Source organism: Ciona robusta, chromosome 9 (genome assembly GCF_009617815.1).
Source record: "Ciona robusta chromosome 9, ASM961781v2".
Lineage (NCBI taxonomy): Eukaryota > Metazoa > Chordata > Ascidiacea > Phlebobranchia > Cionidae > Ciona > Ciona robusta.
In genome coordinates, this window is record NC_143243.1 from 230,493 (window position 1) to 257,348 (window position 26,856).

Genomic DNA, 26,856 nt, shown 5'->3' on the forward strand with positions numbered 1-26,856 from the left:
TATTCTCTTTCCTTTTACTATTAACAAACCTGGTTGATATTGAATGTAACTTGTATAGTCCAACCAATTAAGAAAAGTTACTCATTTCGTCTACATGGCATTAATAGGTCTTTTTCTGAGTCAAAATGCCAGGGACAAATTGTCTGAGTCGTCAGTAAACCACTACACATATATTACATAACATTTGTTTGGCCAAAGGGTTCGGGTCCAGGGCTTGAAGCCACCGGGTTCTTGGGTAAGACACTCAACATCAAACCCTAGAAAGAGGACCTGAACAAAACTCCAAACATGGCCCTTTAGATTACAAATATTGCCATATATTCTCTTTCAGACCATTTTTGTTTCAATATTTCCCAATTAATGAAACTTTACTGAGCGTCTCCACCATGCAAGTTCACCATCCATGAATATTGCTGCTTTATCTTTTTAATCTGGTTACATACCTTGAGTTGAACTGCATAAAGAATGCCTTGAAACCAGTAAATGTATTGGAGCATGTTATAACAGCATCCATATTAGGTACAAGCACACAACAGCAACCTCTTTAGTTAGGTTGCCAATATTAAACTCCAACATTGGTGGCTGCCAATGAAGCAACCAAGGTAAAAGATATTTATGGCAGAACATCCACAGCAAGTAAATATTAACACCCCTAATTACACACACCTTCCAACTTGCCAATCCAAGCTCCCTGTGTGTGGATGTCTATTCTACATGGGTGAGATCCTACAATGGCAGTATCAGACATGAGGAAATGTGGTTTCGACCACAGTTGGCCCACAGCAAAAGGTGCTGCACCCCTTCGGTGACCACTGGGTGTTTCTCCAAAGACACTTTGCCACAATGGAGGCAGCGACGAGCATTGAACCCAGTTGCGTTCATTCAACACGCAAGCAACTAACCACTTCACTAAACTACCAAAGATATTTTCTGTACATTTTATTTTATTCACACGAAGCTACAGAGTTGCTATGGTTACCAGGTTTAAGGCTACGTCATAAAAACAATATAAAACGAACTGGCTGTGATGTCATAATCACCATGGAAGCACCATAAATCATTCACTAACATTTTTCCGAAAACAATTTTAACAAAATTTCTTTTTAAGAAATTCACTTCCAACATGATTCAGCAAAACCTTCAATGATGATTCAGCAAATTATAAAAGTTCTGTACAAGTAAAAATTATCCGGGGTTTCAATAATGTTCATGATTGTAGAGTCTTTACAAAGTCGTCATCCCTGGAAATAAAGGATTAATTTATTTGCGTCTGAATTGTCAGCAATGCAGAGAAACAATCACCCACAAAAGTTGCAGACAAGGTAACTCGTAATAACTTGTAAGCGGGCAGGTGTATGAAATAAATCACCTGCGTTAAACACACTAGCGTTGCCCCGCCATGTAGGGATAAAAGTTACAAAGACTCAAACATGAAAATATAGTGTTGGTGCCTCGTGTGGCCACACAACTCACCTCATCCAATCCCTTAGAGGTCAGTATCGAGCCATGGTTGTTGAACACCAATCATTGGTTCAAGGTCCAAGTCGTTTGAAAGGTCTGGTAGCGGGTAATCTGCCGGGGGGACGAGGTGTTGTTGAAAGTCCATGGGTTGTTGGCCTTCTGCTTGTGGGAACCCTGGGTAAGATGGGGGTTATTAGGGTAATTGACAGCGGGGTTAAACAAGATTGACAGGCGGGGTAAACATGATTGACAGGCGGTGCCGCGGTGGTAAACATGATTGACAGGCGGGAAGTAAACATGATTGACAGGCGGTGGTAAACATGATTGACAGGTGGTGGTAAATATGATTGACAGTTCTTACCAGAATGGTGCGAGTTATGAACTGAACTGACGGAGCTTTGATGAGACATCGGGGGGGTCATCTGGTGTTGGTAACCTTGCATGCCGGGGTCCATTAGGTCCGCACCCTGTGTGTGGGTAGAGGGGGATTAGGGGGTGGAGGAGTTGGGTAATATATATATTAAGATGAACTACTTTATACAACCTGGGGAAATAGGCACTCAGTAGATTTAATTTCTAAGCTAAGAAACATTTTACAAAAACAGGATTTGGAATCTCTTTGTGACAATCATTGAAACGAAAACAGCCAACACAAAGCAGAATGTTCATCACCCACATTATATAAAGCTCCATCATCCTTGAACAAGGAGCTCGTCAACTCAACAGACAATCTCTTCTTGTAATCTTGCGATTTATCCTCGGACATGCGGAATAATGCAGCAGCCGCGTACGTGGCTGTGGATGGGTGGGTGTTAGTTTGTGGTGGAAAGGTGTGCGTGTGAAATACCCTAACACCAAAATAATATATTTTACAAAACTCCCCTCAACCCACTTACCAACTCCTTCATTTTTGGAATGCAACAACTCGGTCAATGGAGCGCTCGCCCCCTCGTTCTCGATGAGGTCGGCACTTTCCTTGTCTTGCGCTAATTCGCACAACACGCCTGCTGCCACCCGCTGGATGTTCTCAACCTTCAATGAAAAATAAAATATTTTAGAAAAAAATCACAAAAACAATAATTTTGTTTCTTTGAACTGTTTTAGTTCAATTTAATTCAAAGTGTTCTTTGTGGAATTTGTCGCTTGTGTTTTAAAGCTTGTTTTGAATTGTTAGGATTTGCATCTAAATCATGTGATTCGTTAGGAAACCCAAAGATTTCCTTTGGTATTGTAACTATGTGCATAAACACACAACAAACAGTCACCTGTGAATAAAGAAGTTGCACAAACAGAGGGATTGTGTTAAGTCCTCGGATGACCGATCTACTGTGAGGTTCACGAGCCAATATATGGAGTGTTCCAGTTGTTCCTTCCACTATTTCCTCCATTCGTACTCCGTCCTGTAATATATATACATGGTATCTTCGTATCCACTATACATGGTATCCACCATACATGGTATCCACCATACATGGTATCCACCATACATGGTATCCACTATACATGGTATCCACTATACATGGTATCCACCATACATGGTATTCACCCATATGAAATGGGAGCTAATCGGCAAAATATTATTTTTAACAACATTATTTCCAATATCTTATACCCTACCAGACAGTATTATGACATCATACACAGCATTATGACATCATACTTACCACATAAGCAGCAGACATCTGGCTATGACTCGACGCCATGCTTGTCCTACGCTGTGTGTCTTGGTGGGCACGCATTAGTAGTTGCACAAGCCGTGGTATCGCCCCATGCTCACGAAGTGCCGCGTGGTTGGCAGCGCACAAAGCCAAGTTTCTAATCAAACCAACAACAGCCTGTATTGAAGATAACAATAAAGTAAGTCATGGCCCTCCATAATAAAGTTATTATTTTATATTTGAACCTGGTACCTCCCAAGTTACCAGGATGGTATTTGAACCCGATACCTCCCAAGTTACCAGGGTGGTATTTGAACCCGGTACCTCCCAAGTTACCAGGGTGGTATTTGAACCCGGTACCTCCCAAGTTACCAGGGTGGTATTTGAACCCGGTACCTCCCCAAGTTACCAGGGTGGTATTTGAACCCGGTACCTCCCCAAGTTACCAGGGTGGTATTTGAACCCGGTACCTCCCCAAGTTACCAGGGTGGTATTTGAACCCGGTACCTCCCAAGTTACCAGGGTGGTATTTGAACCCGGTACCTCCCCAAGTTACCAGGGTGGTATTTGAACCCGGTACCTCCCCAAGTTACCAGGGTGGTATTTGAACCCGGTACCTCCCAAGTTACCAGGGTGGTATTTGAACCCGGTACCTCCCCAAGTTACCAGGGTGGTATTTGAACCCGGTACCTCCCCAGTTACCAGGGTGGTATTTGAACCCGGTACCTCCCAAGTTACCAGGGTGGTATTTGAACCCGGTACCTCCCCAAGTTACCAGGGTGGTATTTGAACCCGGTACCTCCCCAGTTACCAGGGTGGTATTTGAACTCGGTACCTCCCCAAGTTACCAGGGTGGTATTTGAACCCGGTACCTCCCCAAGTTACCAGGGTGGTATTTGAACCCGGTACCTCCCCAAGTTACCAGGGTGGTATTTGAACCTGGTACCTCCCAAGTTACCAGGGTGGTATTTGAACCTGGTACCTCCCAAGTTACCAGGGTGGTATTTGAACCTGGTACCTCCCAAGTTACCAGGGTGGTATTTGAACCTGGTACCTCCCAAGTTACCAGGGTGGTATTTGAACCTGGTACCTCCCAAGTTACCAGGGTGGTATTTGAACCTGGTACCTCCCAAGTTACCAGGGTGGTATTTGAACCTGGTACCTCCCAAGTTACCAGGGTGGTATTTGAACCTGGTACCTCCCAAGTTACCAGGGTGGTATTTGAACCTGGTACCTCCCAAGTTACCAGGGTGGTATTTGAACCTGGTACCTCCCAAGTTACCAGGGTGGTATTTGAACCTGGGTGGTATTTGAACCTGGTACCTCCCAAGTTACCAGGGTGGTATTTGAACCTGGTACCTCCCAAGTTACCAGGGTGGTATTTGAACCTGGTACCTCCCAAGTTACCAGGGTGGTATTTGAACCTGGTACCTCCCAAGTTACCAGGGTGGTATTTGAACCTGGTACCTCCCAAGTTACCAGGGTGGTATTTGAACCTGGTACCTCCCAAGTTACCAGGGTGGTATTTGAACCTGGTACCTCCCAAGTTACCAGGGTGGTATTTGAACCTGGTACTCACCTTAATGAGCGGCCATCTTGAAGGTGGGTGAAGCAGTTTGACCAACACTGGGAGGCCGTAATGCAACCGAACAGCATTTTGTGCCATCTCAGCGTCTGGGTGACGCGAAGTAAGATGACGCAACGCACACACTGTGGGTTCCGTGATATCCTCACGATCACCAGCTTGCAACACAGTGCGCACCAAAGCTTCGATTCCTCCAACCTATAACATGGATGGTAAACATTGGTGTATAAACTTCTCCAGGTTTCATGGTTTATAACAATCTTTGAATCCTTTATTCTGGCCGAAAGTTTTGTCTAATTGATTTTTCCCGAAAGGAAAAAGTGAAGTCCACAATACTTGAAAATTACTACCAAGGTAATTTATGGTTAGCCAACCTACACAGTAAATAGGTTCCACATAAGCAGTCATATGCGACCACACAATTACCTGACACACTCTGGTCTTATTACTCATGTTGTTGCAAGTAAGGTTGCTTAGAATCCCCGCAGCGCATGTAACCACGTTGATGTCATTCGATGATAGAAGCTGTGGGAAAGTTAAGAATAATTCCAAATATTACAAGGGTACACGATTAACAAAGGGATGACTTGTGTGTATTAACACAAGTGGAGTTTTCCTTGAAACAAATCCAACCCACCACCACTTTAACCCACCAACCCCTAACCCAACCCCCACTTTAACCCACCTGGACAAGCATCTGTAGCAAGTTCTCCACATGATCTTGTTTGGTTCCAGCATCAGATAAGTTTCGAAGACTCCACAAACAGTTTTGTAACAGCCTTTGTGAGGGTGACCCAAGGTGCATGCCAAGTGCTTGCATTCCACCTGTGGGGGATGGGAGGGTTAGCTCTACGTTATCTAATGGGAAGACTTTGTTTCATACATCGAACCAGATCCAATGAAAGGGTAAGTTGTAACGGTTCAGTAGACACATATATACAAACACACGCGTGTTTATTAGAACAACAGAGTTTTTATTCACTATCCCCCCATAAGTTATGGGCATAACCATGTACTTTGCGCATAACAAGAATGACTTGGCGCTTATAGAAACCAACGAGCCCACAGTTAATTACACCTTGTGCCAACGACGCATGTTATTACTGGGTGGTGGAATTTAATCTTCGTTTAAACGTGATACATTAACGTTCAATTATCATCAAAATTTTAACTTTTACAATTTGCCAAAGTATTTTGTTATGAATTTATAAAATGAATCTTTTAAATACATTCATCACTTAGTTTAAAACACTCTGCACATTAAGATGCAATCAGGTTTTTTCAGTTTTTTTCATAAATATTTAGTTATTGACAGCTTATATCATTGAGGGCAACGTTGGTGATTTATTTCCTGTTTAATATTGTAAGCTACGATCAATACCTCAACACCCCGATAATACAACAATCCAGGAAATAGATTTATTTCCTTTCATGTAGGATTACTTCCACAAGCCATGGGATTACTTAACCAGGATGTTATAACACGGCAATTAATTACAAGCGGCATATGTCACAATGGCTGACAATCACATCAACCATTAGCATTCACAACAATTTTAATTAAGAAATTGTCACCATCGAAATAAAAATATTCATATTACAAAAATTTTCCATTAATGGCGTCTACATATTTTATTTCTTATTTCACAAATTGACACGAACACTTTTATAAATGAATTGTTGCGTATTTAATTTATCCACTGCCCTATTCGACTTACTAATAATACTTCATGAAAAAGTTACTGCTTTTGCTGTGTATGTTTATTATTGAAAACTATTCAATCTTAAACAATTGCTCTTTTTTCTTATTCAACCATAATATTAGGGGTGAGGGGGTAGCAGGTTCACCATTTAAAACAGGAGTGACATTAAATAAAAGCAACCCAGTTCCACTCACCTGCTTCTACGATGGCTGGTTTGTTACTCGAACAAACCGACAACACCTTGATCACGCGACTAGTCGTCCATAATAACTTCTCATAATCGTAAGTCCTCATGATGCGGACCAATTCCTGGGGTCCGTTGCTCGCAAGAATGATCAACTGTGATGTAACAATCGTGGTCAATAGTGATGGGTTGACAAATTATCGGCCATACAAAAATTAAACCCACACAGAGTAAGACTTTTTTAAAACTCTTTTTTGAAACTCCGGTCTAAATCCCAGGTCCTATGGCTTGCCACGCTGTAGAACCTCACCCATGTAGAATAGAAGACTGTAGCCAAATATTTTAGGTATTTTAATTGAACTATAAACTTGACAAGGGGTATATATAATACATAGACATACTACATTCCTACTTTCACACAGTTAAAACTAACCTTGCTCTCTTGATTTCCATAAGCTAGGATTTGTAAACAATCGGTGTCAATTGCCAGAAACTTTACGTTGTCACGCGACAATAGATACACCATTTTCTGCAACCCCCCTGCCAATCTCACGGCCTCTTTAGCTCCCTCTTGGTGCAAAAGTAGGTTATGCAGGGTGGTGATCGCGTAGAACACAACCGACTCAATTGGGGAACTGAGAATTAACATGTAAACATTATATTTAAACAAAACTTTTTTTTCCAATTATTATGCGAATTTTTATGATTTTTTTTTATATTATTTGGTAATCATTGTTTAAATTCCTTATGTTAAAACTACCTGAGCATTTTGACAAGAGCAGGAATTCCCCCGGATTTGAATATTGACAACAATCCTTGTTTGTGATGCGACAAGTTGTGTAGGGCGCCGGTACAATAACGCTGGGTCTCGGGGTCGGTGGCGTTCTGTGAGGAGGGGGGGTAAAATATATACGTTACAGTAGGGGGGTTGGAATAAATTTGCATTGAATGTTGGACAAATATACTTTTTATTATAAGTTGTGTTTAACAATAGATTAAGTTCTGTAATTATTTGTGTGGTATTACTTAATCCCCGTGTTATAATGTTGGTGTGTAGGTTATTTAGTAGCATGGTTTTCTCACGGGAGTTTTAAATATATTTCAATCAACTAATGGAGAAAAAGCTTTAGTTAAATTTGTATCTGGGGAAAAAGTTGTGACATCGGTTCAGCAAAGTTACGAAAGAAGTAAAACGAGCCAAACTTGTATCTATTGTTTGTTGCACTAACATTTTGTTGGCTATTCGCAAGGGAACGGGATTAAGTTTCATTTAAACGGATTATAAGAAATGAATAAAAAACTTTCAGATTAATTGAGATTTCCTCCTTAGTTGCGTTTCATTTCCACCATTAAGCCTTAAACTTTTGCGGAACATATATAAACCATGTACCAGATTGGCCAACACTACATCATCGTGGCAACAACGCACCTGCATGGCTCTAACGAGAGCCGACACCATGGCCGGGCTATTCATTATCGCTTGTCTACTCGCAACTTTCTTGGACAACATGTGCACCATTTGTGCTGCTTGTTGAACAACCACTTGGTCGTCATCATTGAGAAGACCAGTCAACTCGGGGATCGCTTTCGTGGCGAGGTCGGCATCGTCCTGTCGAGGTTATCGTTTATTATTAGTGGTTTAATATTTATGGTCGGTTTATTAAGAATATGTACAAGAAATCAGGGTTTGTGGAACACCCAAGTACTAATGACATCATCAAGAAAAAAGATGTACGAGAAAAACAGCATAAATCAAAACAATCCATCACAATCAAACAATTTGATCCCCCAACACAGCCTTATTATCAGCAAACTTTACCTGATAATTGATCAAGTTTACCACTGCCTTCTTAAGTTGTTGCGATGGTTCTGCCAATCTCTGCACGGATGTTGCCGTGTTCGACTCGTATTGTGTGCTTGGGACGGGCCCACTTTCCTCCATCATGGTTTCAGGGAACAGCACGTCGCGGACACGATCGGCACGTGTGCGCACAAACTGATCATGGATTTCTAAAAAAAGTTCATTATTTTACAAAACTTGAATTTACCAGCTAATATGGTTGGTGAGTTTTCAAGTATTACGGTTGAAAACATTTTCTATCAGGAGTTGACATAATACAGAATCGTCGCACTAGGCTGTAAAAATGGATGGTTCTGGTCCTGGAACTTACAAAACATCTTATTTAAAAACAATTTTCACACACATTTTGATAATTACCAGGCCTAATGCATTTTAAAGCTTCATTCTCGAAAATCTTGCAAAAGTTAAAATCAAACTTGTCATACTAATTAGTTTATAATTATTATTCAATCTTACGGTTTGCTTCTTCCATTGTAAACTCTCGTTGCCATTCCCCGAGTACTTGGTTTGTATCGGGGAAGTTCCCATCGTGGTGGCTTGCCCCACTTATTGATGGGGAGGCTGTGGTTGCCCCTGACTGAATGCCAGAATCCCAACCCCACATCCGGACCTGGGACTTGGCGTCCGGCACCATTTCATTTCTGTTCATCATCATTTCAGCCATGCTGATATGCAGTGGTGAGTCTCAACAGTTTAACGCAGGATAAAAGGTTTTAACGATAAAAATAAAAACTGAAAGTTAAAAATGCGTTGATTTAGAAGCGTTACCACGATATGTCTTTAACAAATTACGTTTTTTTTTATATTTTTACTGTGATATAATTTTGAAACGGTGATAAATAAAAATTTAAGGAAATTTACAACTAAACGACAATACTTGGCTGTATTAGGTAATGTTATAACTGAAGCAGCGTAGGCGGTTAGCGATAAAGTGACTCACGAAGTTGGGAGAAAAGCAGCGTAGATCTAAATCTCTTGTCTGGTGAAAAATCAATTCAACTAAATTACGGCCCAAGTTTTTAGTATTTTTAAATAAATGAAAACAAAACCTTTCTTAACACCATATAGACCTCACTTACAATAAGTTTGACTTATTTTCCAATTAAACATCTAAATATTATACTTCTTACCGTCTTGGGCGTAAACTTATACCACTGCCAGTCTACTTTTAAAATGGCGTCGTCTTCATTTCCTTTTCGCCTTCCCTTTTTTCGTCGTCGACGCTGAAATGTTCGCTGGAGCGGAACTTCACGGCGTCCGCCATTGTTTCTTTCATTCTCTCACAATCCCGTTTGTTACAAGACCGCGATAACGCGGTGACGTCATGGCCTGGGGCAACAAAAGACGCGCAAACAATGACGATTGTGAGTAATAATGGAAAAAGTGCGCGTTCCAGACACACTTAGCGCCCAATTCCGCAACCCGTCGAACGTTAATTTCATTACATTTTAAATTCCGGTACCTTGCAACCCTTTTAATGCACGGGTTATATCAGTTCATTAAACACCAACATAAGCTATATACAATCGACCAAGACATCACAGCCATGTTATGCATGTTTTTATACTTTGTACATGGAACCGGCAATATTGCATCATCAATATCTTAGGTTCATAATAGACCTAACCAAACTGCTAGGCACGTTAACGTTGTAATAGACCTGCGTGCTGAAGTTCGGTCACGTATTACATCAGTCCACAAATATAACTAATGTATCGTATGGTAACTGACCCTTCATTATTGTTTGCATGCTCTTGTTGTTTTTCACCTAGCTTTAACTGTGACATTGCCAAACTCAATATTGTTAAAATGCAGCAGAGCTTATAGTTATTAAACAAAGTTTTGTCTAATAAACATTTTTTAATTAATAGATTTTACAAGTTGTTGCAAACCTGTACAGCAGTCTCAATCAAAACGAATTTGCCCACGTTTTGCAATTGAATTCCATTCCATATTTTTCTGGGAACCTCATTGATTAATGTGGTGAATGCAACATACTTTGGCTCTGCTTGTTTGTATAGACACCTAACAGCAGGGTAAAATCTGGGGTGACATTGTTAAAATACAGTTACACTCATTGTTGTCAAACATAGGGAACCTCATTGATTAATGTGGTGAATGCAATATACTTTTGGCTCTGCTTGTTTGTACAGACTCCTAACAGCAGGGTAAAATCTGGGGTGACATTGTTAAAATACAGTTACACTAATAGTTGTCAAACATAGGGAACCTCATTGAATAATGTGGTGAATGCAATATACTTTGGCTCTGCTTGTTTGTACAGACACCTAACAGCAGGGTAAAATCTGGGGTGACATTGTTAAAATACAGTTACACTAATAGTTGTCAAACACAGGGAACCTCATTGATTAATGTGGTGAATGCAATATACTTTGGCTCTGCTTGTTTGTTTAGACACCTAACAGCAGGGTAAAATCTTGGGTGACATTGTTAAAATACAGTTACACTCATAGTTGTCAAACACAGGGAACCTCATTGATTAATGTGGTGAATGCAATATACTTTGGCTCTGCTTGTTTGTTTAGACACCTAACAGCAGGGTAAAATCTTGGGTGACATTGTTAAAATACAGTTACACTCATAGTTTTCAAACATAGGGAACCTCATTGATTAATGTGGTGAATGCAATATACTTTGGCTATGCTTGTTTGTACAGACACCTAACAGCACGGTAAAATCTGGGGTGACATTGTTAAAATACAGTTACACTCATAGTTTTCAAACATAGGGAACCTCATTGATTAATGTGGTGAATGCAATATACTTTGGCTCTGCTTGTTTGTACAGACACCTAACAGCAGGGTAAAATCTGGGGTGACATTGTTAAAATACAGTTACACTCATAGTTTTCAAACATAGGGAACCTCATTGATTAATGGGGTGAATGCAATATACTTTGGCTCTGCTTGTTTGTACAGACACCTAACAGCAGGGTAAAATCTGGGGTGACATTGTTAAAATACAGTTACACTCATAGTTTTCAAACATAGGGAACCTCATTGAATAATGTGGTGAATGCAATATACTTTGGCTCTGCTTGTTTGTACAGACACCTAACAGCAGGGTAAAATCTGTTTTAAGAGTAAAACTAGGGTTCTACAACATGATGTTTCAAAAACTAGAGTAACATTTTACCCCAGACACCCCTTAAGTTTCGCCTCTGCCTCTGGTAATAAATAATAATTGCGGGAAACCGTTAAGGTTGTGCGAATAACTACTGAAAGTGTTTATCATTTATTTATTTACAAATAAAATGATTGAAATGATGACATCACAATGATGTAACATGACATCAGTCCAGCACAGGGCACGATAGTTGGCACGCCTGTACTTAACTTGGAGATTAAAGTTCATGGGAATCATGGCTACCACCATTATGGGTATTTGTGTCTTTAAGCAAGACACTTACCTGCTATTGCCCAAACTCAGTGGTCACTTATAGGTTGTCCAAATTGTCGGCATACAATAAAACAATCACCCACAAATTTACATAGGCGGTAACTTGTAAGCTGGCACAAAGTGTATGAAACAAAACACCCGTGTTACAACGAGTGTTGTCCTGCCATGGGAGGATAAATAAATTACATCAGTTCATTCATGAAGCATTACATCACGATGATGAAGCATTACATCACGATGATGTAGCATGACATCACGATGACATAGCATGGCGATGGGGTTCACTCAAGTACCCGCTCTCACTGTCAACATAACTCTCGGCACGAAGAAAGACAGATTTAAACTTATGTTTTTGACCACTAGATGATGCTAGCACATCATTCTCAAGGTCAACCGTATCACCATTAGGTGTCGTGAGAGTATATTTCGGAAGTGACATGTTACTTGCTTTCTGTGACATCAAATCAGTCACTATGACATCAGAAGATTTGGAACAATCAGAATAAACTTGGTTTGACGTCAGTTGGTTGCTCGCACAAAAAACAAATGATTCGTCGTTTGGTGCAAAGTTGATTGTCTCATCTTGATAGTGATGCAATAATGGTGTTTCTGATTGTTTGTTCTTTTCTATTTGCTTAATAAAACTTTGTAGATCCCGTGACAAAGCAGATACCTGGGTACAACGACGACTCAATAACATAAGTAATCAAAAACTACCACCAAATATCTTACCTTGGAGGCATACCCTCGCAGTTTGAATAAATATTCACCATGATAATTCTCATCACTTTTCATATGGTAGCGTGAATAACCTCGAGAGGTGGTGCGAAAATCACAAGGTGGAAGGTGGCCAAAGTCACTGTCAGATTCCGAAGCAAAGTTCTTTGATAGAATCTCCCTTTCCTAAAGGAAATATTAAGTTAAACTGGATTTTTGCTTTAGGGTTGGAGAACCAGGGATCCTGGGTTTGAATCTAGCCCAGGGTGGGAGAACCAGAAATCCTGGGTTCGAATCCAGGCCAGGGTTGAATAACCAGGAATCCTGGGTTCGAATCCAGGCCAGGGTTGGAGAACCAGGGATCCTGGGTTCGAATCCAGGCCAGCGTTGGAGAACCAGGAATCCTGGGTTCGAATCCAGGCCAGGGTTGGAGAACCAGGGATCCTGGGTTCGAATCCAGGCCAGGGATGGAGAACCAGGGATCCTGGGTTGGGTTTCGAATCCAGGCCAGGGTTGGAGAACCAGGGATCCTGGGTTCGAATCCAGGCCAGGGTTGGAGAACCAAGGATCCTGAGTTCGAATCCAGGCCAGGGTTGGAGAACCAGGGATCCTAGGTTCGAATCCAGGTCAGGGTTGGAGAACCAGGGATCCTGGGTTCGAATCCAGGCCAGGGTTGGAGAACCAGGGATCCTGGGTTCGAATTCAGGCCAGGGTTGGAGAACCAGGGATCCTGAGTTCGAATCCAGGCCAGGGTTACCTGTTGAACATTAGCTGAATGAATATCTTCCATATTTTTTTCTCGTTTTGATATTTTTCTTCTTCGTCTTCTACGCCTGCTCTGTAGTGACACCTGGTGTTTCAACTTCCGAGTGGTTCCTGTCATCGGTGACTCAGCACTTTTACCAATTGTTGAGTCATTGGATTTGGCGCATAGTTTTGGCAAGTCATAAAAAGTGATGTGTCTTGAAATACTTGGTTCGCTATGCTTACGGACTGTGACATCATAACCAACATCTTGGGGAGTCAAATGTTTGTCGAAAAATCTCACTTGTTTTAAACTAGAGCCTTCGGAAGCTGAGCATGACAAACTGCATTGTTGAGGAACAATAAGCATTATGATGTAATTGATACCTTGAATCAATTAGGTCGGGGCACCGGCTTTAATACTATTCAAGCCATGCATGACCTTGGGAAGACATTTAACGACAATTGCTTTATTCCAGTGATCACTAATGGGTTGTTTAATTGTCAGGTGTATAAAACCACATACGTGGTAACTTGTAAGGTTGCAATTTCGCTTTAGCCGCCAATAGAGGGAAAATAAGTTACAAGTATAAAACAACCCATTAGTGACCACTGAGTTGGAAACAATTAATGTTAAGTGTTTTGTTCAGAGACACGTACAGCCACAATAACAGCAGGGCCGAGTGTTGGACCTGCATCTTCTGGTATCGAGGTGAGCGTACCACTGAGCTGTGGTGCCGGTTATAATGTCATAACAATTGTCTACTTACCCATGGTTTGATTGTGGGTTAAGTGTGTCCATTGTATTTGATTCTGGAATAAAATAAATAATTTAAAACAAGTAAAGTTTAATCTTTATCATAAATCATCACCAATGTTTTTAACTAAGAACAAAACCTTAACCTAAGCAATAATATAATTTATCCTTGCATGGCGGTGCATCGACAGTCGTTATAACACGGATGTTCTGTTTCATACACATCGTCCCAGCTTACAAGTTACCACGTATGTAACTTAATTATCCTCGCATGGCGGGGCAACAACAGTCGGTATAACACTGGTGTTCTGTTCCATACACCTCGTACCCGCTTACAAGTTACCACGTATGTAACTCATTTATCCTCGCATGGCGGGGCAACGACAGTCGTTATAACACGGTGTTCTGTTTTATACACCTCGTGCCAGCTTACAAGTTACCACATATGTAACTTATTTATCTTCGCATGGCGGGGCAACGACAGTCGTTATAACACGGTGTTCTGTTTTATACACCTCGTGCCAGCTTACGAGTTACCACGTTTGTAACTTTGTGGGTGATGGTTTTTCTGTATGGCTGATAATTTAGACAACCCATTAGTGACCTGTCCAGCGCCATGGCATAGTGGTTTGCGCACTCGCCTGTAACCAATAGGTAATGGAATCAAGACCTGTCGCTGCTCCCATTGTAGGCGTATGTGTTCTTAGGCAAGACACTTAACAGCAATTGCTTCAACCCAGTGGTCACTAATGGGTTGTCTAAATTTTCAGAAATACATAAAAATAAAACAATCACCCACAAAGTAACATACATGGTAACTCGTAAGCTGGCACAAGGTGTATGAACACCCGTGTTATAATGACAGTCGTTTTGCGGCCATGCGAGGATAAAATAAGTTACATTCATTTATTCAACCACTAGGTGGAGCGATTTAAAGATTTAATCGAAACAACTCTTACCTTTTGTAGTCGGAGAAAGTAATGAAACCAATTTTTTTTTTCCGTAATCAAAACATGATCGTTTCAAATCTTTGCTGCCCTTTAGTGGTGAGTTCTTCAAACCATCGATATTAATAATAACGCTGTCCTGTAACTTTGATTGTTTGGACTCTCTCCTGTCACCTAGGAGTGAAATCAAATCCACGTTTTCGGTTGAACCTGATGAAACTGAAAGTATTTCGAATTATTAATTAATGAGAAATATGTCACGTGTGCTTGTAAAAGACTGAGTAGACTTGGTGAAACATCTGCTATAGTATAATGAGTCTATACTCGATAATTGAAAACTTAATATTTTACCTTGGCTCGTTAATTCAGCTTCTCTTGTCCACAACTTGCATGAAAATTCTGATCTAAAAATAGACTGTTGGTAATTTTAATGAATGTGATAAAATTATTATAAATTTAACGGGCTTGATTCTGTGGGTGTATGTGTCCTTGGTCAAGACACTTAACAGCAATCACCCCAAGCCAGTAGTTACTAATGAGTTTTGTAACAATCACCCACAAAGTTACATACGTGGTAACTCGTAAGCGGGCACGAGGTGTATGAAACAGAACACCTGTGTTATAACGACTGTCGTTGCCCCGCCATGCGAGGATAAATAAGTTACATACGTGGTAACTCGTAAGCTGGCACGAGGTGTATGAAACAGAACACCCGTGTTATAACGACTGTTGTTGCCGTATCATGTTAAAACAACTACTTACAAAAGAGTTTCGATGAGGCCCGTTGATAGATCGGGGTATAACTTCTCCGCTTGCAGCAAACCCTTGATTGAAATGCATTCCAATTCGCAATGGGTGAGAGCTCTTACATTGAACTGTGATGTCACAGTGGTGTCTCTCTGTGATGTCACATCGGGGCCAAATACGTCCCATTTGCCTGAAAATATTTACTCGAGTGAAAACTTGATTTAGCAAAATGTTGATTTACCTCGATAGCAAAGATCGAATAAATTTAAGCAACGAAGAGAAGGAAACTAGCAGCAAAACGACAGTTGTTAAAACACGCTACGAGTAAAAATTATGGAAGAAAAAATAAGTTAAAAAGTGTGACAGTTGAACTTAAAATGCTGAATCCACATAACATTCACCTAATATATTAACCATCACGTCACCCTTGCGGATTTCTATTGACCCGTTGCACAAGAAGTAGATATCGTGCAAGGGGTCCCCCTGGTGGATGATGTTGGGGCCGGGAGAAACTTTGTATCTCGTCATATGGTGGGATAGAAATCTTGTAAAACCCTGGGAAAATATATTTTGTATTTTAAATGTTGAAACAAATATATCACGATTGCTTATCGGGACTATTAAACAACTTTTAAAAACAAAGATAATGTAATAAGTAACATAGAAATCATCTTACTTGATTATTCTTCTGAAACATCGGCAGGTCAAGGATTTCTCTATGAATATGAACGTACACGTCAGACTGAATGTCGTTCGAAAAATCTTTTAAAACCTGGTTAAGATAAATTTATTATTTTATTATTAATATTTTGATAAATACATGAACATTGCTTTTTTTTGTCTGGCTTTATTTAACTCTTCAAATGCAAAACATAGGAAAGAAGAAAATTAGCAGAAAACAGCAATGTTGATAAAAACCCAAAGTTGAAATAAAAGCCTCGCAACCCACATCCCACCATAATACCCCCACCTCAGTTGGGTTCACCCCCCCATTCTGTCCCCATGACGCTTGAAACTGTTCAACCATTCGACGCTCCAACGATTTTGGTAATCTGTGATGTCATAATTATGTTGGTGAGGTAATTAAGACAGATTGTGATGTCATAAAAATAAATCAGATTTGAATTACAGGTTTATATTGGTTGTTACATCATGAGTGTGGTTGTTTGTATGAATAACACCAACATAGAAATAGCAACAAACCTATGGACACGAATCAAATCTTTTAAATCTCGCATTTTCGTATCAAACTGCGATTTTCTCACGTACATTCGCTGGATTGTGGCCGTCAAGTTTCCGAATATCACAGCGTGGATGAGGGCTGTGGGGTTTAGTTAATATCAAGACCTGGATTCGAACCCATGATCCCTGGTTCTCCAACCCTGGCCTGGATTCGAACCCAGGATCCCTGGTTCTCCAACCCTGGCCTGGATTCGAACCCAGGATCCCTGGTTCTCCAACCCTGGCCTGGATTCAAACCCAGGATCCCTGGTTCTCCAACCCTGGCCTGGATTCGAACCCAAGATCCCTGGTTCTCCAACCCTGGCTTGGATTCGAACCCAGGATCCCTGGTTCTCCAACCCTGGCTTGGATTCGAACTCAGGATCCTTGGTTCTCCAACCCCTGGCCTGGATTCGAACCCAGGATCTCTGGTTCTCCAACCCTGGCCTGGATTCAAACCCAGGATCCCTGGTTCTCCAACCCTGGCTTGGATTCGAACCTAGGATCCCTGGTTCTCCAACCCTGGCCTGGATTCGAACCCAGGATCCCTGGTTCTCCAACCCTGGCTTGGATTCGAACCCAGGATCCCTGGTTCTCCAACGCTGGCCTGGATTCGAACCCAGGATCCCTGGTTCTCCAACCCTGGCTTGGATTCGAACCCAGGATCCCTGGTTCAACACTAACCTCCAATTGTCATGACGCAGATAGAAAATATTTTCTCATTATTTGTGTTGGCCGAAACATTTCCGAAGCCAACACTCGTTAAGCTGCTGAGGGTGAAATATAAACTAGTGATATACGAGGTGACGACATCAGGACCACCAGTTCCATTGGAGTTGAATGGAAGGTGAATGGCGTGGCTCAGCTCGTACAACCAACCTGAATAAGTGAATATCGGGTATTTATGTGTAAGACCTCACCCATATAGAATAGTGCGTGGATAAGCGGACATGACTTTTGGTTGGTTTGGTCATTTATGTCCTTGTGGGTGGGAACTTAAGTGACTTATCCATGGTTGCCACTCCCATGCCCACAGTCAAGCTGCTGGAGCTATTGCAGTGTGTGGATAAGCAGACATGACTTTTGGTTGGTTTGGTCATTTTTATCCTCGTGGGTGGGAACTTGAGTGACTTATCCATGGTTGTCACTCCCATGCCCACAGTCAAGCTGCTGGAGCTATTGCAGTGTGTGGATAAGCAGACATGACTTTTGGTTGGTTTGGTCATTTATGTCCTCGTGGGTGGGAACTTAAGTGACTTATCCATGGTTGCCACTCCCATGCCCACAGTCGAGCTGCTAAAGCTATTGCAGTGTGTGAATAAACAGACATGACTTTTGGTTGGTTTGGTCATTTATGTCTTCGTGAGTGGGAAGTTAAGTGACTTATCCATGGTTGCCACTCCCACGTCCACAGTCGAGTTGCTGAAGCTATTGCAGTGTGTGAATAAGCGGACACGACTTTTGGTTGGTTTGGTCATTTATGTCTTCGTGGGTGGGAACTTAAGTGACTTATCCATGGTTGCCACTCCCACGTCCACAGTCGAGCTGCTGAAGCTATTGCAGTGTGTGGATAAGCAGGCATGACTTTTGGTTGGTTTGGTCATTTATATTCTCGTGGGTGGAAACTAGGAGACAATGTGCAGCAAACACTCCTAATATTTTAATTTTGAAAATGTACAACGAAATAAATAAATCGGGTAAATTAGTTTCCTGCACCCTTCACCCACCAATACCATCCGTTTCGCCCCCGGATTGAGATTTGAACTCGTTCCAGCCGAGGGAGAACCATATGCAAGCCAGCCAGTGAGCGACCAACCCAAACAGCACAACCAGCATTGTTAAAACGAACATTCCATAATGTGACCAACGAACAATCTTGTTGTAGAGACGAAATAAACGAAGCAATCGAACAATCTTCAGCAATGCTATTGGCTGTGCACTCTGGGATCGAAAATAAAAATGTATAAAATTTGTTAAACAGCTACAACTTAAAAATATGTTTGTTAAAACTTTGGTGTTTGAAAAGTTGAGGTTTATGAGGTTTATGATATACAAACATCTGCAATATTCATTATTGTATATCCTACTAAAATAGAGACAATTTAATTAATTTAACATTATTATTTAAATTAATTGAATAAAGTCTACTGCTTGTTACGTTATCATTAACATAACATAAATGTTGTTTTTTCTTCGAAAGTATAAGGAAAAACCAATTAACTAAAACACGCTGCGAGTAAAAAGTACTTGAGTAAAACCAAGTCATGAGGTAATCTAAAAACATGTTAAATTTACAAAGTATTTCGAGTTTTATACATAGAAATAGAATAACTCACCCATGGTACATTAAACACATGAGATATGATATCTATGGGCACGGCGGCAATTAGATCGACGACCAACCAACCTTTGATGTAAGCCAGTGCCAACACTTTGGGATCCAACACCACGGCTCCCGACTTCGCCACAAACGTGGTACGGAACGATATCCCAATATCTAGGTGGGTGGGTATAAGTTGTTTATAGGGGTGATGGCAACGACAGTCTTTATAACATGTGTGTTCAGTTTCATACACCTCATGCCCGCTTACGAGTTACGAAGTATGTAACTTTGTGGGTGATTGTTTTTTTGTATGGCTGATAATTTGGACAACTCATTAGTGACCACTGGGTTAGAGCAATTGTCATTAAGCATCTTGCCCAAGGACACGCCCACAATGGTGGCAGCACAAAGCCTTAAACCCGGTATTCTCTGGACTAGAGGCAAGTACTCCAAACAGTTTACATTGGTAAATGGTGAAAATATATATAGACACATTTTTCTTGGGATTCTAGTGTATGACTGAATAACCGTCCATATTATTCGGTAAAACAATCAATAATATAGAGGTAGAATATATAATTGTGGTTCCGCTGTTTATGTAATATTACGATAAATATTCTTTAAAACAGAAACCAAACCATCAATAAAAATCAAATTTGTAAGAAGGAAACGAGACACGAAATATTTATGTGCATTATCAATATATCTAATTTTAAGCGACGTTTAGAGCAATAATTGTATCCCCCAGGGTTTGCTGATTAGATAAAGATTGTTCATAGAAAACATAAAACGTAGCGAGTATTTTAAACTAATATAATTTGAAATGAACTCAAGTAAATTTTTTCTTTTCTCAATTTATTTCTAATTTCTCTGAATTACGAAACCAGAATGAATAATTGCCCACGATTCAAACCGTTAATTGCACAAATTATAATTTTGTCGATAATTTTCTACCTGTCAATCAATACTGTATTGATTCGATTTAGTCGTTTTTTACAAGCACTGATGATGCCAACAGTTTTTAGTGTATGTTATACAAAAATCTTAATTTATGTTAGAGCAGGTGTTAGTTTAGGAATTTGCAATAATTAATTATAAAGTACAGAAGGCTGCTGTAAGATGTTTTTACATTTTTTCGTCTCATTTTAAAATAAACAAAAAATATTTACGGAATTTCATAACCGTATCCTCATCGATAGCGTTGTTAATTGTTATAAACACAATTATGGAATATTATGTGTTTACAATTAAATAAATGCTCACCGAGTAAAAATAGGATTTCTATGACGATGTCGATTGCGAAACTGACGGGGTTTGTATCTTTCCGATGAAAGAGGTCAGGTGACTGAAGTGTGTGGTTTGCACCACCGAATGACTGAGAAGAAAATAAACTTTTTAATTAATATTACTCTAGGAAGGGGTTAGAGGTTTATGGCTCGACGCTGCTACCATTGTGGGGTATATGTCTTTGGTCAAGACACCTAAAATAAAAAAATCCACAAAACATAATCACGGTTATGCGAGGATAAAGTAAGTTACATTCTTTGATTTTTAAATAAATATTACAAACAATTGATATTAGGCAAAATACATAATTCTTTGAAATAAAAACTTAAACTTAACTTAAAGTAGAAGAAATTAGCATGGGGGTTGAAATCGAATTAAGTTTTCCAGAGAGATGTTTCCATACATTATTAATAAGGGGTGGTTTGTAAAACAACCTTACATAATCAAAACCAATTTTATCTGACGCTTACCCTCGTCTAATTCCTAGGGAATTAAATATAAATTATATTGGGCGTAAAATACAACTTTTATGCAAACCACATACAACTGTACAACTGTCAAAGTCGTCATCTTATACAACTTAAAACACCTTTGAAGGTTGTGTAATCATTTCAAAGTTAATGTTCTATAAAAATACTAAAGCATCCTCAAATACAACTTAACTGAAAGAAGATCGGAACAACTAAGGTTGTTGATTCGTTGCAACTGTGTCGGTAAAAAAATAACTTATGCAAACATCTTTAAAAAAAGTGAAACAATTTAAGATTTATTACAAAGTCCCCACCCACCTGTATGGCTGCATAGAAGGGAACGACAGCGGTTACGTACAAAGTAAGGAAGACCACGAACCAATCCCAACCAGACTTGAAGTTGCTTGAATGAGGAATAACAAACCTTGACGACATTTTGCCGCTCATTTTTAACTCCGAGTAGCCGCTGAAACATCTCTGAAAGAGGGGGAGGGGTGTTGTATGTTAGACAGTGAGCATGAGGTGTATGAATACGCCATGTGTGTCTGGTGTATAAGAAGACACCCATGTTATAACTCGACAGCAAGCATGAGGTGTATGAATACACCATGTGTGTCTGGTGTATAAGAAGACACCTATGTTATAACTCGACAGTGAGCATGAGGTGTATGAATACACCATGTGTGTCTGGTGTATAAGAAGCCACCCATGTTATAACTCGACAGCGAGCATGAGGTGTATAAATACACCATGTGTGTCTGGTGTATAAGAAGACACCTATGTTATAACTCGACAGTGAGCATGAGGTGTATGAATACACCATTTGTGTCTGGTGTATAAGAAGACACCCATGTTATAACTCGACAGTGAGCATGAGGTGTATGAATACACCATTTGTGTCTGGTGTATAAGAAGACACCCATGTTATAACTCGACAGTGAGCATGAGGTGTATGAATACACCATGTGTGTCTGGTGTATAAGAAGACACCCATGTTATAACTCGACAGTGGGCATGAGGTGTATGAATACACCATGTGTGTCTGGTGTATAAGAAGACAGCCATGTTATAACTCGACAGTGGGCATGAGGTGTATGAATACACCATGTGTGTCTGGTGTATAAGAAGACACCCGAGTTATAACTCGACAGTGGGCATGAGGTGTATGAATACACCATGTGTGTCTGGTGTATAAGAAGACAGCCATGTTATAACTCGACAGTGGGCATGAGGTGTATGAATACACCATGTGTGTCTGGTGTATAAGAAGACACACATGTTATAACTCGACAGTGGGCATGAGGTGTATGAATACACCATGTGTGTCTGGTGTATAAGAAGACAGCCATGTTATAACTCGACAGCGAGCATGAGGTGTATGAATACACCATGTGTGTCTGGTGTATAAGAAGACACCCATGTTATAACTCGACAGTGGGCATGAGGTGTATGAATACACCATGTGTGTCTGGTGTATAAGAAGACAGCCATGTTATAACTCGACAGTGGGCATGAGGTGTATGAATACACCATGTGTGTCTGGTGTTTAAGAAGACACCCATGTTATAACTCGACAGTGGGCATGAGGTGTATGAATACACCATGTGTGTCTGGTGTATAAGAAGACACTCATGTTATAACTCGACAGTGGGCATGAGGTGTATGAATACACCATGTGTGTCTGGTGTATAAGAAGTCACCCATGTTATAACTCGACAGTGGGCATGAGGTGTATGAATACACCATGTGTGTCTGGTGTATAAGAAGACAGCCATGTTATAACTCGACAGTGGGCATGAGGTGTATGAATACACCATGTGTGTCTGGTGTTTAAGAAGACACCCATGTTATAACTCGACAGTGGGCATGAGGTGTATGAATACACCATGTGTGTCTGGTGTATAAGAAGACACTCATGTTATAACTCGACAGTGGGCATGAGGTGTATGAATACACCATGTGTGTCTGGTGTATAAGAAGACACTCATGTTATAACTCGACAGTGGGCATGAGGTGTATGAATACACCATGTGTGTCTGGTGTATAAGAAGACACCCATGTTATAACTCGACAGTGGGCATTAGGTGGATGAATACACCATGTGTGTCTGGTGTATAAGAAGTCACCCATGTTATAACTCGGCAGTGAGCATGAGGTGTATGAATACATCATGTGTGTCTGGTGTATAAGAAGATACCCATGTTATAACTCGACGGTGAGCATGAGGTGTACTTACGTCCACAAATCTTCTGAAACATTTTTTCTTCTTCTTTGTTTGTAAACTCTCAGAAAGATTGTAAAGGACCGCCCGACTTCTGCGACGATGACTAAGGTGTTCAAACGATATTGGTGCTGACTCATCATCTGTTGATTGACAGGTGGCTTAACTGTTTGATTGACAGGTGAAAAAATAGCAACCATTTAAGTTACAGTTGCGAATAAACCAACCAAAGTAATTAAAGTAAATAGTTACCTTCGTCATCTCCAGGTGTTGAGATCTGTTTGTAGGAAACGAGGAACATACCAGTCCCGTTGGGGTTGTTTTTGATGGGAATTATATCCATTAAACACAGGAAAGAGGAACCTGAGGAAAAATATCTTTGTATTGAAATCATGAATGTACTTGGGCAAAACACTTGGAACGAGGTGTATGAAACAGAACACCCGTGTTATAACGACTTTCATTGCCCCGCCATGCAAGGATCAATAAGTTGCATTCATATAACCACCCAACGTTAACAAACGACGTACCTCCCTTCTTGTACAAAATAGTTTCCATTTGTAGTTTGGTTTGCGTTTCAAGGGCTTCCCTTATTTTCAAAATATCTGAGTATTCTGTTTCTGCTCCGTACAAGAAATCACAGGAACAGCTTTGTTGGATTATCTGCAAACAACAAATACTTCGTTATCGTCCTTCAGGTAAGAAACAGCATCACTTATTATTACTTGCTCTTCTTAAACAGGAACAGGACACCGCAATTGCGTTTATCATATAATAATCATAAAAAGAATATATAAAAAAAGGGGGTCAGGTTTCCTGGCACCCCCCCCCCTGGTTGCGCCACTGTATATGACGTCACACAGCCCACCTGTGACCTATTGAACCCTGTCAATTCACAAAAGCCGTCTGAGCAATACACGATGGGGAATTCCCCGGCAATCTGCGCCGATCCAAGAACGAAGCTGCTGTCTGTAAAGGTCAATGAAAGGTCACGTTGATCAATTATTTTAATTGGATTGCAGCTTTAAATTAAACAGATAATATATTCGGGAATTTCCCTTAGTTGAAATTGGGAGTTACCCAAATTGCAAGGCAAATAACGACTTGTTTAAACTTTTGTAAACTTTAAAACATGACGCCGTGGTCACAAATCGTACTGTGACGTCACAGTAAAGTCAACTCCACTATTGTAATCAAATAATCGATGGAACCGCAACGTAATATTGTCAATTATTCGTCATTAATCCACGCGCGAATAAATAATTAACTACGAAACAAACCCGACAATGTTACGTCATAAAAGACATAAAATAATCGATTATTTCGGGTTTTTTGAGACATCGGAATTTTTAACGAAAAATAAAAGAAATTTCTTGAAATTTAAAAGTTTACAAACATACGATACGCAACGTCGTGTTTCCACGCGTGTTTAGGGAAGATAAATATTCGCGCCGTGTTGGCAAGCTAAACAAATATTTTACTCACGTGTTCCATTGAAGCGTGTGGACACCGTCTCCAGAAAGTCGGTGTGCGAAAAACTAGAGCTTTTGATCGGCATAACTAAACTGAAACTTTATTTAAAATAAAAATAAGAATATTAGATTTCTCTATAGATTGTATATTATGACGTATCTCATTTAGTTTAATGAGTTGTGAAGTTTGTTGATTGGATGAAAGTGATTAGTTTCCTAATTAATTGGCAAGGGAGGCGTTCGCGCCATAAAATAAAAATCGATGTTTCTCTGAATGTTTGGTACAAACGTATTTATGACGTAATAGACACATGTTATATTCAAGATAACCTACGTCAGAAACACTAACAGTAAAATTATTAAAAATAAATAAATATTCCACCAGCGCTTACCCCTTGTTTTGCGCAAGTTATTAATTGAACAGACATTTACAAATTGTTAATTCATGTTTGGCCGCAACTGGTTGACAACCATTTGAATATTAACTGAAAAATAGTAGAGTGGGGAAAGATGGGACACCTTTAGCACATAATATCCAAATATCCTGATCGTGTTTTAAACAATTAACAAAGGTCTATGGGAGTCGTGAGGATACGGTTTTATAATTTTTTAAATGTTTTTTTTGTTTACTTACAAACGGGTCGAGAAAATAGAATAAAAGGTGTCCCATCTTCCCCCACCCTAACTATGTTAATAAAATTCATACTTTTGCCCCGATTCAACTAATGTTATTTAATATATTTCGCCGAAGCCACTTCTCATATATTATCTGCTCGTGACTGAGTTTCAAATATATTTTTTATACATGTACTATTTTGTTGTAACAGCATTATATTATATTTGAATTAACCCAAAAGGTAAAAACTAATGATTTAAAAGCAAACGTCTCAACATCGTCTAACTTAACAGAACAAAGCTGTTCAACATCCTTGTTATATTACATTTAAACACACTGTGTGTTCATATACTTGTTTATGCTTGGTTATAGTTACCATCGGCGCTTTTGCTGCACATAAGTTATTTTACTGCGCTAACTCTGGCTTAGATCTAGGAACCCATGACTTCCCTCACTGTAGGAACTCTCAAATAAAATAAACAATATTTTGTCTGGTTACCACTTAAATAAGTTTCCAGCCACTGCCTTTACGCGTGTGCGTGCTATAGATTGGTTACATAATGAAATTTAAACCTAAACCATGCAGTATTCAGCTACAGTCGACAGTCTACCCAGCAATCGTTTGCAGGTTAGATAAAATATTCTTCGATCGCGCGAATAATAAACGATCTTCGCTCAACAGATGTCAACGAATAAATCGAATTATACGATCACTGTACGACAATTGTGATGTCACAACAGTAACTGTCAAGGATCTGGAAAACATATTTTGTGACAAAACAATAATTATATGCATTGAACGCGTCACAATACTCTTTAAGTTGTTCATTTTGACAAAATAATCGCAAAACAAGTTTACTAGAACATGATTCGTGCGTCACAGTAAGCATAATGATGTTGTTCATTGTCTTAAAATACGCACTTACAGCCGATTATGACTAAATAACACGACAATATACATCTGGTCTGTGCAACTGCCTGCAAATTAAACTTACAACTGCCTAATATAAACGATTTGCACCCTGGAAACGCCGTTGAACAACAACAATTACACGCACCTACAAGCACAAGGGCTCTGCTATTTAAACAACAAGGCAATTAACCATCACTCACAACTTCTAGCCACTGTAGGCCTCGCGAATTAGCCGTCGATCGATATTTAGCTGCACAAGCGGCCACCAGGGTGTCTGCTAAATTACTGCAACCATCCCAAACAGAAAGTGGCGCTGGTGAAGAATCTTCCCCCTTATTACCTAATTACTAAACCTAAACTATTCCCCTATGTATTGTCTAATCGGGCAACGGACGATTCCTTACTAGCATCCACTAAACTGCTTTAACCAACCAATAAGCTCCATCCCGCCAAACCTTACCCGGCCTTGATATTTATTTTTTTGTATCTCCTACTTAGGCTGACTATTCTATAATTTATGCAAACTAATAAATTAAACTATTGCAGTGT

The 26,856-nt window shown here is 40.0% G+C and overlaps 2 protein-coding genes across 3 annotated transcripts; both read right to left on the minus strand.

Moving 5' to 3' along the window:
* Nucleotides 1-926: 926 nt before the first annotated feature.
* Nucleotides 927-9,691, minus strand: LOC149730510 (catenin beta-1-like). The gene is made up of 17 exons (XM_089883874.1): nucleotides 9,583-9,691; nucleotides 8,909-9,431; nucleotides 8,411-8,601; nucleotides 8,021-8,200; nucleotides 7,352-7,476; nucleotides 7,025-7,226; nucleotides 6,602-6,746; nucleotides 5,390-5,529; nucleotides 5,131-5,229; nucleotides 4,699-4,902; nucleotides 3,126-3,296; nucleotides 2,727-2,861; nucleotides 2,358-2,493; nucleotides 2,138-2,256; nucleotides 1,823-1,928; nucleotides 1,474-1,635; nucleotides 927-1,241 (listed from the first exon to the last, which is right to left on the minus strand). Exons 2-16 carry the CDS (start codon nucleotides 9,114-9,116, stop codon nucleotides 1,487-1,489), a joined length of 2,310 nt encoding a protein of 769 aa, XP_089740000.1. The 5' UTR covers nucleotides 9,117-9,431; nucleotides 9,583-9,691; the 3' UTR covers nucleotides 927-1,241; nucleotides 1,474-1,486.
* On the minus strand, nucleotides 9,185-26,807 carry LOC149730511 (voltage-gated inwardly rectifying potassium channel KCNH3-like). Of its 2 annotated transcripts, XM_089883866.1 has the most exons (21): nucleotides 24,792-26,807; nucleotides 24,175-24,275; nucleotides 23,837-23,969; nucleotides 23,559-23,669; nucleotides 23,322-23,449; nucleotides 21,404-21,562; nucleotides 20,592-20,703; nucleotides 19,342-19,502; nucleotides 18,733-18,946; nucleotides 17,690-17,884; nucleotides 16,988-17,105; nucleotides 16,755-16,836; nucleotides 16,461-16,556; nucleotides 16,186-16,339; nucleotides 15,800-15,974; nucleotides 15,389-15,441; nucleotides 15,050-15,256; nucleotides 14,104-14,146; nucleotides 13,347-13,677; nucleotides 12,605-12,775; nucleotides 9,185-12,545 (listed from the first exon to the last, which is right to left on the minus strand). In XM_089883866.1, exons 1-21 carry the CDS (start codon nucleotides 24,862-24,864, stop codon nucleotides 12,126-12,128), a joined length of 3,237 nt encoding a protein of 1,078 aa, XP_089739992.1. In that variant the 5' UTR covers nucleotides 24,865-26,807; the 3' UTR covers nucleotides 9,185-12,125. The 2 variants fall into 2 exon arrangements, with proteins under 2 accessions (XP_089739992.1, XP_089739993.1); XM_089883867.1 differs by lacking the exons at nucleotides 24,175-24,275; nucleotides 24,792-26,807 and adding an exon at nucleotides 24,032-24,168.
* Between the last annotated feature and the right edge of the window lie 49 nt (nucleotides 26,808-26,856).